The sequence below is a fragment of the Schistocerca serialis genome, chromosome 2 (genome assembly GCF_023864345.2).
Source record: "Schistocerca serialis cubense isolate TAMUIC-IGC-003099 chromosome 2, iqSchSeri2.2, whole genome shotgun sequence".
NCBI classification, from domain to species: Eukaryota; Metazoa; Arthropoda; class Insecta; order Orthoptera; family Acrididae; genus Schistocerca; species Schistocerca serialis.
The window spans coordinates 757,995,199-758,012,480 of NC_064639.1; the positions used below are offsets into that span (position 1 = coordinate 757,995,199).

The 17,282-nt window shown below is 37.9% G+C and overlaps 1 protein-coding gene across 2 annotated transcripts in view; it reads right to left on the bottom strand.

Moving 5' to 3' along the window:
• LOC126457963 (NADPH:adrenodoxin oxidoreductase, mitochondrial) overlaps positions 1–17,282 on the bottom strand; it is an 82,122-nt gene that overhangs the window by 23,891 nt on the left and 40,949 nt on the right. For both annotated transcript variants that reach the window (XM_050094720.1, XM_050094719.1), the window contains exons 5-6: positions 15,855–16,047; positions 970–1,314 (exon numbers count right to left, since the gene is read on the bottom strand). In XM_050094720.1, the coding sequence (XP_049950677.1) occupies positions 970–1,314; positions 15,855–16,047 (538 nt within the window). The remainder of the gene's footprint in view (positions 1–969; positions 1,315–15,854; positions 16,048–17,282) is intronic.

Consider the following 17,282-nt stretch of genomic DNA (forward strand, 5'->3'; position numbering starts at 1 on the left):
AGTTCCACAAATAATGTTACTTTCTCATAGTCTTTAGTCCATCAGAATTAATTTTATCCACTCATTCATAATGTTCATGAAACCTTTCATAAAGAAGAGCCTTAAGGGATGTGGAACAAGTGAATTATACATTAAGATGCAAAACCATCTGTTGTAGACTACTTCTTTAAAGAATAATAACAGCAAATTATGACTTGTGCTAATACACTCACAATGACAATTATGGAAATAACTTCTTGTGTACTTAATATGTGTATACAATAGAGGAGGAAAAGCTACTTTGTGTATGTTTGTGGGGACAGGGGGGGGGGGGGGAGGGGGGGCAGACACTGCTCCTCTTCTTATGTTACTCATTTTCTATTTATATCCAGTACTTCAACATATGCTTTTATGTAACTTTACACAGACCACTATGAGGTGTTTAAATACTGGCATGTGTTTGTATTAACCATTATATTTATGCATAATTTACGATTTACCAGTCCAAATGTTATGGTAAATTGTAGGAGCAGCTAAGGAGGTCATTATTTTACCTTTTTTTAAAATTTATATTATCAGAAGAAGTACAATTTACATCATCCCACAGAAGAGATGCATAATCTTTTACAGAAATCATTTTTACTGTTAGCAACATGGATGTGAATTGCACAGGTCATCTTAAATTTACTCTTACTATTACTCATAAATACCAATGGGGAATTTAAATACTGGCAAAACTGTAGGTTCCTGAAGGGGCTTCTGCAAGATGTTCAGTTATCAACTTTACACAATATTCTTATTGTTACCTGGTGCGATTCAAATTTCAGCAGCAATATGAATAAGTCAAATAATAACCATAACATTCTAAATTGAACTGTCTGAATCTACAGTATATGACAATAATATAATGAGACACAATATCTCACATGCACACTAATTGTCAAGGTACACATTACCTATAATGACATACACAACTTGATTTCACCTCACCTGATTTAACAAAGCCAGATGTGTTTTGTATATGTCCACGTTTATCATCAAAAGGAATCCCAGAATCTGCAGATGTACTGTAGTAACCAACACTACGTAGTACAAGGCCACATTCAATGGTTTCAGTTTTTGAAGTAGGTTGTGCTTTATGTCCACCATCAATCAGTTCGTTTACTGCCAATTCAACACTCTTCACATGTCCACCATTGCCACCTCCGGCAAAAGCCCGAGGGGATCGTAGGAACATTAACTCAAACACATGATCTGAATTACCCTGTTGCAACTGTATCTCCAGTGCAGATTTGCAAATCAATTCGGTGAGTCTTCTTCGAGGTCGCTCTAGTCCTGCATGATAAAGCACACATGAAAATGTACACATGCATGCACTTGTACATGCACATACTGAAGCGAGATAAGGAAGTATAAAATTCACAACATATTAATGATAGACCTTGAGGAACACTTCACCATAGGGTTAATTGTGGTTCCATGACCTGAGCACAAGGGCAGGGTCTCTGTTGAAAATACAATGCCCTCAAGGTGGATGGACTTCAAGATATGTGGATAATATGGTCATTCAGATTTATATATACAGACAGCACAAAAACAGTACAGTTTTGGCAAAAAGGTCTGCAGGGTAATAGGAAAGGAGACTTGTCTGTCTCTTCAGACCTGCCACATAAGACACTAGATACTGAAATCCTTAAGAGCTCTGAGGTGCCCACATATGGCTATGAGATGAGTTTCTCACTAAAGATGACATCCATGAACTTTACTGGAAATTGTCACCCTCTCCCCCTGACCTCATTACAATTCAGCTTGATTAAAATATACCATACATGCAACTGTCAGTAACATGTCCCCAGGCTGAAATGAGAAAAAGCAAAACTGTCCACATGCAGGCTTCTTGTTAACACAACGTACTGTTAATAGCCACTCCAAAATGAGTAACACTTGGAACATTCCCTTTGAAGACACTTTTCTCCAAAGAATACACTGCAATTCTGAACCCAAAATACCATTCAGAAAGGAAGAGAAACTGGAAGTGGTATTCACGGATGTTGAAGTATTGGGTAGTACTGAAGGCATATTAAAATTAAATAAACTGAGTGCTACGTATCACAGACAAATAGTGTGGGCCTACTCTTAGCCCTAATGCCATGAAGATAATCCTTCCTGTGGAAAGAATAACTTTGTAACAAAGAGAACTGTATGAAACGCCTCTCTCATGTACGTTGGCAAAGGGCATTCCCGTGTCAAGAATTTCAGTATTTCAACATATATCCTGAATTCATCCACATTTAACGGCAGTTATGGAGCTTAATTACCTGTTCAGTTTATTCCTTCTCTTTTATTGGTGTCGTGACAATGATCTAAACACATGTAGAGGGAAGACTTGAAGATTAAGTCTGATTTCTTCGGCAGGAGTTTAACTTACATATGATTGACCTTTTCCTGAAATATTTGAAGCTTTTGTTACCATATGCTACAGATAACTTCTCCTGGAGTTATAGTATACTAGAACATTTGACCTCCATTCCTTTTCTACTATGGATGGTACATGTAAAAAAAGGATTGCCCAAATTTCTCTTATTTCAGCCTTGTCATCATTACGCATGATGTAAGTTGGAGGTAGTAATATCTCTTGATTCATATGCATATGAGGGTTCTCAGACTGTACCCCTCTAACTGTAACAAAATTCCTTTAATTTTAGCCATTCTTCATTATGTGAGATGTAAGTAGAAGGAAGTAATATTTCTTGATTCATATTGGAATGTGAACGTTCAGGATTTTGAGAATAAGGAAAACAGTAATTAAGCTGTTCTGTAAGTCTCCTCTATCTTTCCTATTAATACAACTTGATAACAGTGACAGACCAACGAACAACACTGAAGAATTGGTTTAATGAGAATTTTCAGTTACCTCCTTTGAGAGTAATCACACTTTCTTACAATTTCTTTCAGTAATCTCAGCTTGCATCTGCTGTTCCTACTGCCAAATTTTATGTTGTCATTCCTCTTTAAAGCATTCTGGACAGATACTCCTAGAGACTTGACAATGCTGACCAAGCATTGGATACAAGGGTAATCCCAAAAGTAAGGTCTCCTATTTTTATAAGTACATAGACCTGTTTATTTCTATAATGGTTTACATCAGTTTACAGCTTGAACATTTAGCTATTTTTCAACATAATCACCATTTCTGTCGATGCATTTTTGTAGATGCTGTGGCAGTTTTTGATTGTCCACCTTGTACCAGCTTGCCACCATGCTGTTCAGAAAGTTATGAACCTTTTCTTTCACCTCGTCATCGGAGCTGAATCGCTTTCCGGCCAAATGTTCTTTTAACCTAGGCAACAGGTGATAGGCACTTGGTGCCAAGTCAGGACTATAGGGTGGGTGGGTGGATGGGTGATTATGTTCCACTGAAACTATTGCAGGAGAGCAACGGTTTGCCGAGCGATCTGTGGGCGAGCGTTGTCATGGAGAATGTGTACACCCTTGCTCAACATTCATCTTCTCCGGTTCTGAATTGCCCGTTTGAGTTTTATCAGAGTCTCACAGTACTCGTCAGCGTTAATTGTGGCCCCAGTGATTCAGCTTCGACAACGAGGTGAAAGAAGAGGTTCATAACTTCCTGAACAGCATGGCAGCAAGCTGGTATGACATGGGCATACAAAAACTGCCATAGCATCCACAAAAATGCATCAACAGAAATGGTGATTATGTCAAAAATAGCTAAATGTTCAAGCTGTAAACTGATGTAAACCATTGTAGAAATAAACAGGTCTATGTATTTATAAAAAAATTAGGAGACCTTACTTTTGGGATTACCCTCGTATATTTGTACCTAGGAAAAAAAGTTAGGATGGGAGTGACACTCCATGATGTACAGTTTCTGTGTACTGTGGCTAATGCATGATAGGTGAAAAGCAAAACATAGTGTAGTACTAAGTGAATTGTGCATTAGGCTGTCAAAAGGAAATGTGTGAAGCATTCACTGATTATCACAGTAGCAGCTTATTAAAATGCCTCTAACAAAACCCAAAGAAATGCTGGTCATAGGTAACATGTATTAGTTACATCAAAGTTAGTGTCCAGACACTCTTGGACGACACAGAAACTGAAGTTTAGGATAGCAAAGGAAAAGTGCTAAACAACATTTCAAATGTTGCTTTATAAACGAAGACACAGGGGTACTGGCTAGTGGTGTCAAGAAACTGCTAAAATTGAACAAAGCCCTACAGCCTGGCTGATTCCCTATAATACTGCATACAGAATTTATGACAGAGTTAACCCCCCCCCCCCTCTTCCTTTAACCATAATATACTGTAGAGCACCTGAACAAAAAGATCTGTGTCAGTAGCAGGTGGAAAAACAGGTCAAATATATCTACAAGCAGTGTAGCAGAAGAGAATGACAAATTGTTGTCCAGTATCAGTTATATTTGTTTATTTTAGGGTATTATAACATATTCTGAGCTCAAACATAATGAGATATCTTTAGCAGAACGACCTTCATGGCAACCCAAAGAGATTCTAAAAACACTGATCATGCAAAACCCAACTAAACGAATGTACGATCATAAGGGGTATCAAAAGAAATGTGTGACTGGATTAAGGCTTTCACGATAGGATGGGCACAGCATGTTATCTTTGATGAAGAGTCATTGACATATGTAGATTTCACTTCAGGAGTGTCCCAGGAAAGTATGTTTGTACCCTTGGTATTCAAGTTGTATATCAATAACCTGGATGTCAATATTAACAGCAACCTCAGAGTTTTTTCACGTGATCCAATTATCTATAATGATATACTATCTCAAAAAGCTGCACAAGTATTAAAGCAGATCTTTATAAAATCGGTAAAGGGGTGCAAATGTAAAATTGTGCATATCACAAAATGCAAAACAATAGTGTCCTCTGAGTACAAGATCAGTTAACCACTGTTGGAATCAGTCAATTGATGCAAATACCTGAGAGTAATAATTTGTGGAGACATGAAATGGAATGATCATGTATGCTCAGTTATAGGTAAATTAGGTGTAAAATTCAGTTTGTTGTTAGAATACTTGGGCAATCCAGTCAAACCTGACCTGGCATGCACTTAAATGTAGACACCAGTTGCCTGCAACAGCCTTACTTACAAACTTTGAAGAACCTGTAGTAAGTGAGGAATCTAGTAATATACTACTGCTACCTATGCAAAGTTCTATAGGAACTATCCAAACAAGATTAAATTAATTACAGCATTAACAGATGGCATTAAGGCAGTCATTCTTCCCACTATCCATAAGCAAATCATACAACAAGGAACCCTAATTTGTGGTAATGTGGGAAGATGGTTGGTTTGGGGAGTAAAGGGACCAAACTACAGGGTCATCAGTCCCTTTTTCCTCTTCAAATAGGTCTTGAATTGAAAACAGTCCCAAAAGGAGTTGGGAAAAGTAAAAGGCATAAAACTAATTTTGAATCGACTGAAAGAAAAAACAACAGAAGCTAACAGAAAGGAGTACATATCCTAAAAGGAAAAAGTAGTGGGAGGTATAAAAGAATACAGGAGATGGACTGGACTGGCTGATTGCAAAAATAAAAAAAGGATGAGACAGCTACCCTGCAACACACTAAAATCTCAAGTCTGAAAGACAAGGCTAGAGGAACACAGATAGGGAAAAGACGAATGCCATGGCAAACAAATAGCAAAGAAAGAGTGAGGAAGAGTTAAAATGGAGGGAGGGTGAAGGCCTGGGAGAGAAGTCCAGACGCCCATCCTTAGATTGTGTGATTAAAAACCCCCTCTGAGCAAAATGTAAAACAACATCAGCCATTGAGACATTGTCTGCTAACACTGTTGGCAGTGTGGCAGGAAATTTAAAAGTCTGCCACAGAGCAGCTAAAATTGGGCAGTCCAACAAGATGTGGACAACAGTCATGTGAAAGCCACAGCAGCATTGAAGTGGGTCCTCGCAACAGGGCCAAGTACAATGTAGTTCCTGAAAGTGGCGCATGGATTACTGGCACACATTTGTTGTCTCCCTGATAATACACACCTTATTTGGTGTACTGAGGGTGCACCATTCAGTATCCCAGATAGCGAAAACTATACAACTGAAGACCAATCAGAGATCAGTCTCCGGCAGGCCAAACTCCAGAGTTGGTTTACCGGTAGCCTGTTTGGCCAACCTGTCAGCAAGTTCATTGCCCAGGATCCCAACATGTCCTGGGGTCCAAATGAAGGTCACTGAATGTCCACTGTTGCCTAGAGTATAAAGAGACTTCTGGATAGTCAGTACCAAAGGATGACAAGGGAAGCACTGGTTGAGAGCTTGTAGGCTGCTTAAGGAGTCATTACAGATAATGATGGACTCACCAGCGCAGGAGCAGATGTGCTCAAGAGCACAATAGTTGGCTACCACCTCTACTGTGAAAACCCTGCAGCCATGGATTGCTGTTCAGTATGGCCAATGTGAGCGTAAGCAAAGTCAACAAGACCGTTGACCATTGACCCATCCATGTAGACTATTTCTGAGCCCTGGAACTTGCTGAGAATGGAGAAAAACTGCCGACAGAGGGCCTCAGGTGGAACTGAGCCTTTTGGGCCTCGCAATAGGTCCAGATGAAGCTGTGGCTGAGGCATGGACTATGGAGATGAACATAAGTGGACCCACTGGTAACGTGGCAGAGGAAAAGTATGAAGCAATCGGACACGGACTGCAAATGGATCCCCCGTTCTAGGCTGCCGTTGCGGAAGATGGATCACCATGTTAGGTAATTTGGATAGTGAGGTGAACTATGAATGTGGGCGGTATAATTTGCAAGCAGTAGTTACTGCCTGAGCCACATGGAGGAACACCAGCTTCCATGAGGAGGCTGTTCACTGGGCTCATTTGGAAAGCTCCCATTGCAAGTTGAACTCCACAGTGGTGGATAGGATCAATCAGCCGCAGCGTGGAGGGCGATGCTGAACCATACACCAGGCTCCCATAGTCAATACGGGACTGCATGAGGGCTTTGTATAACTGCAGCGGTGTAGGGCGATCAGCACCCCAGTCGGTGTGGCTCAGGTATCGAATAATATTAAGATGCCACCAACACTTTTCCTTAAGATGATGAAGCCAAGTTAATAGGGCATCGAAGACCAGTCCCAAAAAGGGTAAGTGTCTACTACAGAAAGCAGTTGGTCATTAAGGTAAAGTTCTGGATAGGGGTGCACAGTACAATGATGACAAAAGTGCATGATGCAAGTCTTGGCAGCCGAAAACTGAAAGCCGCGAGTGAGAGCCCATAACTGTGCCTTTCGTATGGCAGTTGGCATTCAGCCACACCAATACAGGGTGTAAACGCAGACAAGAAAAAATTTCCAGATTTTCCCCGGATCTCCCAGTTAAAAATACACTTTCTCCCAGATGAAAATATACTTTTTCCATATTAAGTGACCATATACCTTTCCTCGGAATGAAAACTTAGAATGAAAACTTATCAGTCCTTTGAATGGTTATGGTTTTATACACTGGTATAGAATTTCCCAGCCCTTAAGAAATGAAACACAATAAAAATAATAAAACATGTTTTGGAAAGACCTTTGATGTGCAGTAACACGTACACTGCATATTTTCATGATGTAGTCAGCCAATAGCAATATTGCTAATAAGTAGTGCATACACACAAATAGGGGAAAGTTAATCATTTAAATTAATATACATAGTTTTTCTAAAAGAAAAACAAAGCTTTCACATATAATATTGGTCTCGAAGATTAATAAGCTGCAAGAGAAGCTAGGCCTTCACATATAATGTTGATCTTTTATGGGCACGTTACACTTTAAGATACATCACACAAATGTGCCAGTTGTTTTTGTGGTCTTCAGTCCTGAGACTGGTTTGATGCACCTCTCCATGCTACTCTATCCTGTGCTAGCTTCTTCATCTCCCAGTACCTACTGCAACCTACAGCCCTCTGAATCTGCTCAGTGTATTCATCTCTTGGTCTCCCTCTATGATTTTTACCCTCCACGTTGCCCTCCAATACTAAATTGGTGATCTTTTAGTCAAGTTGTGTAACAAACTTCTCTTCTCCCCAATCCTATTCAATACTTCCTCATTAGTTATGTGATCTACCCATCTAATCTTCAGCATTCTTCTGTAGCACTACATTTCAAAAGCTTCTATTCTCTTCTTGTCCAAACTATTTATCGTCCATGTTTCACTTCCATACATGGCTACACTCCATACAAATACTTTCAGAAACGACTTCCTGACACTTAAATCTATACTCGATGTTAACAAATTTCTCTTCTTCAGAAACGCTTTCCTTGCCATTGCCAGTCTACATTTTATATCCTCTCTACTTCGACCATCATCAGTTATTTTGCTCCCCAAATAGCAAAACTCCTTTACTACTTTAAGTGTCTCATTTCCTGATCTAATTCCCTCAGCATCACCCGACTTAATTTGACTACATTCCATTATCCTAAAGCCAGTAAAATTTTTAATAACAACATAAATGTCTGATCTTCTGGAGTCGAAATTTTTCAAAATGGTCGTCCCCAAGGAGTTGATTTTTAAATGAAAGTCAAACGCTCTGTGATTTAAGAAATTCATCGTACATTCTCACACACAGTTCATCTTGTGTTAAAGGAAATTTACTTTGAAAGTAATGCTTTTCTAACAACCATTTGCAATATTTTCCTGTGACCTGCTAGAAATAGGTTCATTTCAGCAGATGCCAGAAAGCGCCAGATATCAGGCGTCACCGCGCTTGCGCAGTTACGATGACACAGGAAGCCCGTATGTTCGTACGTGTAAAACATTAAAAGATCTCACATTATGTCATGAAAGAAACAAGACATCGGAGGGTACTCCAAAAGCATTGGAATTTCAAGAACCATACTAAAATGCATAATTCGGCTCAAAGTGCAGATTCAGATGTAAATTTTCTTGGAGTAGCAGTACTGTTTTCTCATGTTTGATTCTTTATTATGGCATAGTGCCATACGTGCTAGAAGATGAAAACATGCACTTTTGAAATGCAGGGAACAGTTGAAACTAACCATTAGTGTGGAATTAAACATTTCGGTTCAAATAAATTGACTGCCTCAATGGAAAAAATTAATAAAAGCCAAATTTCTTTAGAACACCGACAAAAATAACTTCATTGTTCTGCAAGGTGATTAATACTTCACTGTCAGAAAAGTGGAAATAAAATAAAATCTGAAACTAATAACATATTTTAGTCTACTGGAATTATGTGAATGTATTTTACTTCACTTGATGGCTCGCAGCCACAGAAATCTGTTTTGTTTTCACTTGACGTGAGAGCAAAACCCGAACTGCGACAATACTAGCAATACTAGATAGTGGTACCCCCCCCCCCCCCCCCCCCTCCCCCGCCGCCCCTTTCTTCGAGCGTTTGAGGTAGAACGCAGAAAATTTAACACATTGACTGCTACGTGAGTTAAATATAACTCACAGGAAGTGTTCTCTTCGGGCCACGTGAAGTAAATACAACTCACAGACATTTTTCCATTTAAAGCTCTGTGGTGCAGTTGTAACTCACAGGAGCGTGCTGCGACTCTGTCTTATAGTAGGTTATGGCCCCAGTAACAAATCATGTACATGGCCTACGGTTTTCAAGAGCTCAAGAGTAGTTATTGAGATTTGAATTCGTGAGTTATATATAACTCACATGGGTCAGTCATATTGGACATATATGAGTCACAAGTCTTACATTTCCATGCAGTTTGTTTGCATTTCTTGACAGCTTACTCTCGTCCAAAATCATTCTTCATTTTTTCGTAGCACACAGTACACCTACGTCTGGCTGCTCCCATGTACAAATTAGTTTGTTGAGTCACATATTCTAAAAGTTCATCAGTTACAAAATATTTGAAGAAATCATATGGTGTGTTGCCTTTGAGAGTTAGTGCAACAGAAGCATTTACACCAAAACTGGAATGAATAAATGTAAAGTTATTCATATGTTATATATGTAAGTGGCCCCCAGACAATCTCATTAGAATTCATTCTAAGTTTGTCATCTTCATCTTCAGAACTTTCTGGTATTACACTTACTTCAATTGAACCTGAACCAACTGCAGTAGTTATAGCACTAACACGGTTAGAGATGCTTTGTTGCCTGGTTTTTACAGCTGTGAAGTCTGGTTGTGTGGACATAAAACTCTTCTTCCTACCTTCACTGATGTGATTTCATCATCAGAATTTCTGGTTTCACTTCTGGTCTCCTCTGGTAAAAATTCATCTGAGCTATCACCAAATAAAGACACAGAATCTCCATCACTTATGTCCATAACTTCATCTAAAAGCTGCTGTACATGCCTTTGTTCATCTTCATAACTCCTACGTGACATAATCTTCTGCCACAATATCACTTTGTTATGGAGCAAACAGCACTGAATAAAGACTGTAGCAACAATGCAGGGAAGCAATAATGGAACTGTACACAAATAATGCTGTGGAATGAAAAACTGACAGGAGTACAAACTGAGATGTTTATATTTTCCCACCTCCGCGTTGCAAATGTTTTGACTTTTGAGTGAAATGCCCAGTCGATGTGCTGTTGTTTTCACGTCAATTCTACCAACAGTGAAAGTTGTTTAGTTCTTGGGGTGTTGTAAAATTCCTGGATTCGTCTCGTCGCTGTGCAGCCTATGAAAAGGATTGTGGAAGACTCCCAAATAAATTCCAAAGTACAGTGCAGTTTTAACACCAATATATTTCCAGGACTCTGGTGTCCGAGCCTGGTGAACTGTACCGGTTACATCACATGTACCCAAAGTTGACATCAATCGACACAGAGTTCACAACAATCAACAAACGAGTGAGCCTACAATACATTTGCTCACAACCATAGCCAAAAAACGAGTGCCCCAAGGCGCCTGCGTGACCTTTAATTATACTTTTGTTAACAATTACCTACAATGAAAATTACAATTTTATATAAAATCACAATTAAAAGTTAAGCCGAATATGAGATACACATTGCTAAAAATTTACAATCTCAGTGTTGAACAAGGTGAACCTATTTTCAACTTAGTTACGAGTTAATACAACATTTTCTGAGTAATTATGTTACAGGTAACAATTACATTTCTAAATTTGTTTATAACAAATCAACTAGTGCCTGAATTTTAGTGCTAACATATATCGGAGATTCAATTAACATGCTTTATTTATATGTCCTATTTAATTTGCTGTAGTAATTTTATAATGATAGGTTTACTGGTACATCCTGACCAAGTGCTACATTTCTTTCAATTAGTTGCAGTATTAATTTCACATTTATATTGTGTTTTTCACATAAGAACAAAGTTAATCAGCAAAGCATCATTTTCGAATTATATGTATACTGAAATAGTGGTTATTTTTGTATGTAATTTGGAAACAGGTCACTTTACAATCAGGCAATTAGGACTGGTGTTTATCTTTAATGCTCTCCGAGGCATTCTGATTGGTAGCAATGAGATAAAGTAATATTTCAAAACCTATAATTATTAGCGACATAGCAAATGACACACCTGGTACCTTTACTCTGGGACCATGTGAATCATATGTAACTCACACAAAAAAGTTTAAAAAAGGTACTAAAATGCCATATTTTCACTTTATTTGCACTTAACAAGTTAACTTGGAGCAAACTAAAGCAGGATATTGACAAAAAGTAAATGGCCCCAAGGGGTCACTAACCCAACTATACCATGGCAGTCAATGTGTTAAAAAATATCGATTTTTCAAAAATATGTTCATTTTGTAGCGCACATCTTTCTAAGGAGTCTGATATATGAAACATATATGTTGAGGAAATTTAAGACATGTTATTTGGTCTGTAGTTTAAAAATTTAGGTTTTCTGCAATACGAGTGCGGACATATCATTGAACATTGCAGCTGCCCATCTAGATGAAAAGCATACAATATTCACCTGCATGCTGCACATGAATCTGGTATTGGAGACATATGGATATAGCTCAACATATTACCATACATTTAAATTCAGACTGAAAAAAAAAATTGTGGAAAAAAAAAGTATTTCCATATTGAATACAAATTTAAATGTTAGATAAAAAAAAATCTATTCACCAAGCAGCAGCAAGGGAAAACACACACACACACACACACACACACACACACACACACACACACACACAAAAGGATTTAACTTTTACATGCTCTCAGCGCCAGTGGCTCCTTCTACTGGTGGAATAGTTGAAGGGGAAAGAAGAGAGGTGAAGGAAAAGGACTGGAGATGTTTAGGGAAAAGGGTACAGTTTAGAAAACTGGGTAACTTTTCTAAACCACACCAGGCCTTTTCCTTCATCTCTCTTCCTTACCCATCAACTCTTCCACCAGAAGAAGAAGCCACTGGCTCTAAAAGTTTGTGAAAGTTATATCCTTTTGTGTGTGATTTCCCCTGCCACTGCTTGGTGAGTAGATTTTTTTTATCTGTCAATTTACATTATACTATCAATATTGATTATTTTCATTGTTAAGTTTAGGTGTTAGGTTGTCTTTTACAAAAGTATTTATCAACAGCATAGCCCTATATGGAAATGAAATGTCGGCAATAAACAGCATAGACAAGAACAGAATAAACGCTTTTGAAATGTGGTGCTACAGAATAACACTTAAGGTTAAATGAGTAGATCAAACGATTAACAAAGAACTGCTGAATTGAACTGGGAAGAAAAGAGGGTTATTGCACAACTTGACAAAAAGAAGGGATCAGTTGGTAGGAAAGATCCAGAGGCATAAAGTAATCATCAATTTAATTATTACAATCTAACACATACTTCACATAAAGTGGCTTAATAAAGTGTATGACCAATTTTTAAAGAAGTTTGGCTTTGTAGGCGTCTAAGGATGGCAACATATACATCTCACTGCACTATTAGTATTCTGGTAACTTCCACACAAATGACTACAATTGCAGGCAGGGTACACTTGGCAAAATGGGTATGTTTGTTTGTTTCACATTTGTTTAACTACTGTGAATGCAATGACAGATTTATCTGTGAGATCAATCACGAATTCATCAAATCCTGAACACTATGCTGCTGTTCTCAGTTACAATTTCAAAGGCTTCTGATCATGATTGATATGCTGCACAGATCTCCCTTCAACAAACTTGTATGACATACTGAACCTGGCCAACATGGCCAACACTCCAGAATAGCCTTCCCTCTGTCATTGAAAAGATCACAAAATTGCATTTACTGTACGTCATACTGCAAAAACAGTACATATACAAGTTTTACATAATTCACTCTTATGCACCGATACCCTGGACATGTCAAACTATGCCAACAGGATGGCTTTTTAAAGGTAAATCTTGCACAATATCTGTCATGGGTTATGAGCAGATTTTTCAGTGAATAAAAAGATTATATTACATTTCTTACTACCACATTGTATTATACATCAAATATAATTAGAACTTCACCAGCTTTAGGTGGTGACATTGGTTTATTGCTGGAGTGATTAGTTTGTGAGTTATTTGCATCTCATTATAATGACAGGGTAAAATTAGCATTTTCTCCATTAACTATTCAAACCAAAGGAAATTTGGAAATTTGTGGTAAGTTCCTATGGGACCAAACTGCTGAGGAGAATTACACATCTACAGAAAGCTACTCTGATTTGTTACCCTATACTACCATTATACATATTGATTTTCAAATTAATATGCACTTAAATGCATTTTTGATCATCATAATTGACATTCCCACTCATTATTCATATTGTATTGCTTTTATAAAATATCTAATATTGTCTTACAATACTGCTTTTAAGGCACGATAATGGACACTTTGTTTGTTATGACTGCTTAAGGCGATTTGAAGTTATAATTTTTTTAAGATAAAAGGTACATCTACATCTTCCATCATCTCCAGATAAGGTACTATTCCACACCTACAGTGTAGGTTTTTAAATGTGCTAACTCACATCATTTTTCTCTTTCATGTGGTGCCATTGCCTATAATATGGCTTTTTCAGTACTCATGTGGTGGTTGTGTATTAATTTACAGCCGTTCAGTTTCAACAATGTCTGCTTCCTCTCACCACATATTGCCTTGCAATGTTGTCGCTAAAGGAAAGCATCTCGCAGTAACCATCAATTATCTGCTGTGGCTTACTTTGTGGTCAGTACATCCCGCCAGCTGTGAGTACTCAGGTGTTGCCTGCTCTTGTGTGATGGCTCCAATACACTACCTGCCTGTGACTATATCTGCCCGTAACTTTTATGGTTTGTTACCTGATTTCTGACACAGACTTTTATTTTTGGAAATACATCCTCTATTAATCTGTTTTGCCAGTTATATATATGCATCTGTAAAACACAAAACCAGGATTGCCAGTGCATGCAAAGTCACAGAGCTTAACAGCAGAGAAATTGAAAGCTACTAAACAAGCTTTGCATTAATGATAGAACAAGGGAAGAGTTGGCCAGCAAGCAGTAGCCGGGCTTCACCACTACATGTGGTACCTAAAGACATCAACACAATATTGAGATTATTGATAAATGAATGTGAGAACAGTACCAAATCACTACCCAGAGCCCCATACTGAAGATTTTTGCAGTGAATCCATGTAGTACAATAATACGTTACACACTCAAACTGGTCAGAGCTCATTATCAAATCCTAGTTGCAGCTGAAGGCATTGCTAAATCTACACATATGCCAATTGGCCTATATTACACAACAAATACTTTTCAGAGGTACATGGACAAAATAATACAAAGTTTAGGTTTTTGCTATTTCCATATCAAAGACATTCTGGTGATGTCAATGAGAGAAGAGAAACATCTCAAACATTTACAACAACTGATAATCAAACTGAAAGAACATGGACTAGAAATCAATTGTTTTTGGGGCTCTGAAGTTAGATTCCAGAGGCGTGGCATAAAACTGCAGGGCATCAGACCACTAAATGAGCTAGTGGAATTCATTCAACTATTTCCACACTCCAGTACGGGAACTATGAGGATCTTTAGGTGAATTGATTCCTAATGATGTTTTGTGCAAAACTATAAAAAAAACTGCACTGATTCACAACTTATTGAAGGGTTCACCAAGACTGGAGGCTGCACTACACACATGATAACAGCTTTTAATGAAGTGAAAAGGTCTATATTGGGAGCTGCATTTTTGGCATACCCACAACTGCTGCCGCTAGTTACTATAAGAAATGCATCTGTGATCACCAAGAAAGCCATGTTGCATCAATGTATAGACCACTACTGGGAACCACCAGTTTTGCGTAGCCATAAATTAGCCAAAGAGGAGAAAAGGTGGTGCATGTATGATCACGAACTTGATGCCCTATTCCATTATGAATTGAAGCTTTGGCTGCTTTCTTGTTTCAGTCACGTCTGTTCCAAATTACACTTGTTTGTCAATACCTGGAAGGATGCATATTTTGCTGTGTAATGCAACTGACTCTCTTAGCTCAATGGTGTACTAAATCTAATTACTTATTGGCCCTTCTCGGTAGGAAATTTGAATTAAGAAAACTGTTAAGCTACAAAGAGAGAGAATGGCTGGCTAGTACTGACCTTCAGGAGGTAAAATTGCAAATACTATTAGTAGAAAATGCTATTCCTAGCTCTGGGAATTTATATTTTCCTTCATCAAATTGGAAAGAGGGATTGAAAGGGGAAGATCAGAAAGGAGGGGCAGGTCACTCAGACTCCATGCTGAGAGGAACCCCTCTATTGCAAAGAATGAGGAGTGTTGTGTGGCCAGCTATTCCACCTCCTTGTAATTTTACAATTTCCTCAATTGTATTTTCCACACAGGGGCTTCCCTTTACCTCTTGTTATCCATCAGCATCGACAGTAAACTCACCACAATTCAATAAAATAGAACAGACCTGGAATCTTGTCAGGAATTCCTGTGAAACATGTAGGATCCATAATTGTCTTGCACCCTGGAAGATTGAGCATTTCACGAAATTCCTTAATTGTGAAGGCCACCTGCATAGGACCACGCCTGCCAATGACACGAACGTGACGCACTCTACTTGTTGACAATGCAGAAAGAGCATGTTCAGTGATATCTGTCAGCTGAAAGGTAGCAAAATAAAGTAAACAAATAATTAAACCATAGCATATTCATTTGGAGATGATATCTTTTTATATATAAGTGCCATTACATACACAAGGCTGATGTACTGTGACACCAGGTGTCTCAAGTGCTTGGCATTTAGTGTGACCAGTTTTGCTCCCAAATGGTTCTAATACTTCCAGCATTTGTGATGTAATAGAATACAGGAAGCTGTCAGGCTGCTATTCTTACCACCTTAGCGAATACAGGTGAGAAGAGAAAATAATTAGATTTAATGCATGTAAAGGCAACTGACTTAAATTTATATACTTAATTTGTATATTATTAGAACTTTTACTGCATGAATGTTTGTTTTCTTTGCTTCATGTTTACATCAAGGGCAACACACACACACACACACACACACACACACACACACACACACACACACACACACAATTCTACGATCCCTTTACTTGGTGTGTAGTTGCCTTGTCTCATACAATTAATTTGTGTTACATTCATGATTTACTACATCATATTAAATACCATGATTATCTGCATAAGATAAAATACAGTAGCTACAAGATTTCAATAAAAAAGAAGCTAAGCTGAATTGGTTATAGACCTAAATACATATTTTCGCCTTAGTAAGTGGGTAGATAATGTTAAGAATATATTAACAATCTTTTTATTCATCAGTATGTATCATCTTTACCACCACCATTATGAAAAACAATATTTCTTTCACTCCCCTACCTTTACCCCTGACCTTTCCATAACATTATTCTTGAAATTTCATGTACACTATCTTTAATTTTCCAGCAATTTTTTTCTTCTACAGTAGCATGTCAAATAAGGAAACAAAATAAATAAAACATTGATACATTGTTTTTTCTTTTCATTCATTCCCTCACTCACTGAGTTCTATATTCCATCAGAAAGGAGGGCTTCCACAGATCTGGAGTGAGTCACGGTATAAATAACAAATTAACATAAGACAATCCATCATATATGCTGCATTAACAATAAACTATCACTATAATGTTTAATACTTTTTAAACTTACACCTGCTAAATTTCGCATAGCAAATTAGATATAAAACTGCTACTCTGAATAAAGCTGCTTCTACAGTTTATCTCCTGTTAGTAGCTTAATATTTGCTTGAGTACACTGGTGCTTTTAAAATAGTTACATCATCTGAAAATACAGAAGTCTGTTTAAAATACACCATTACTCGTTATGAGCTCTACAA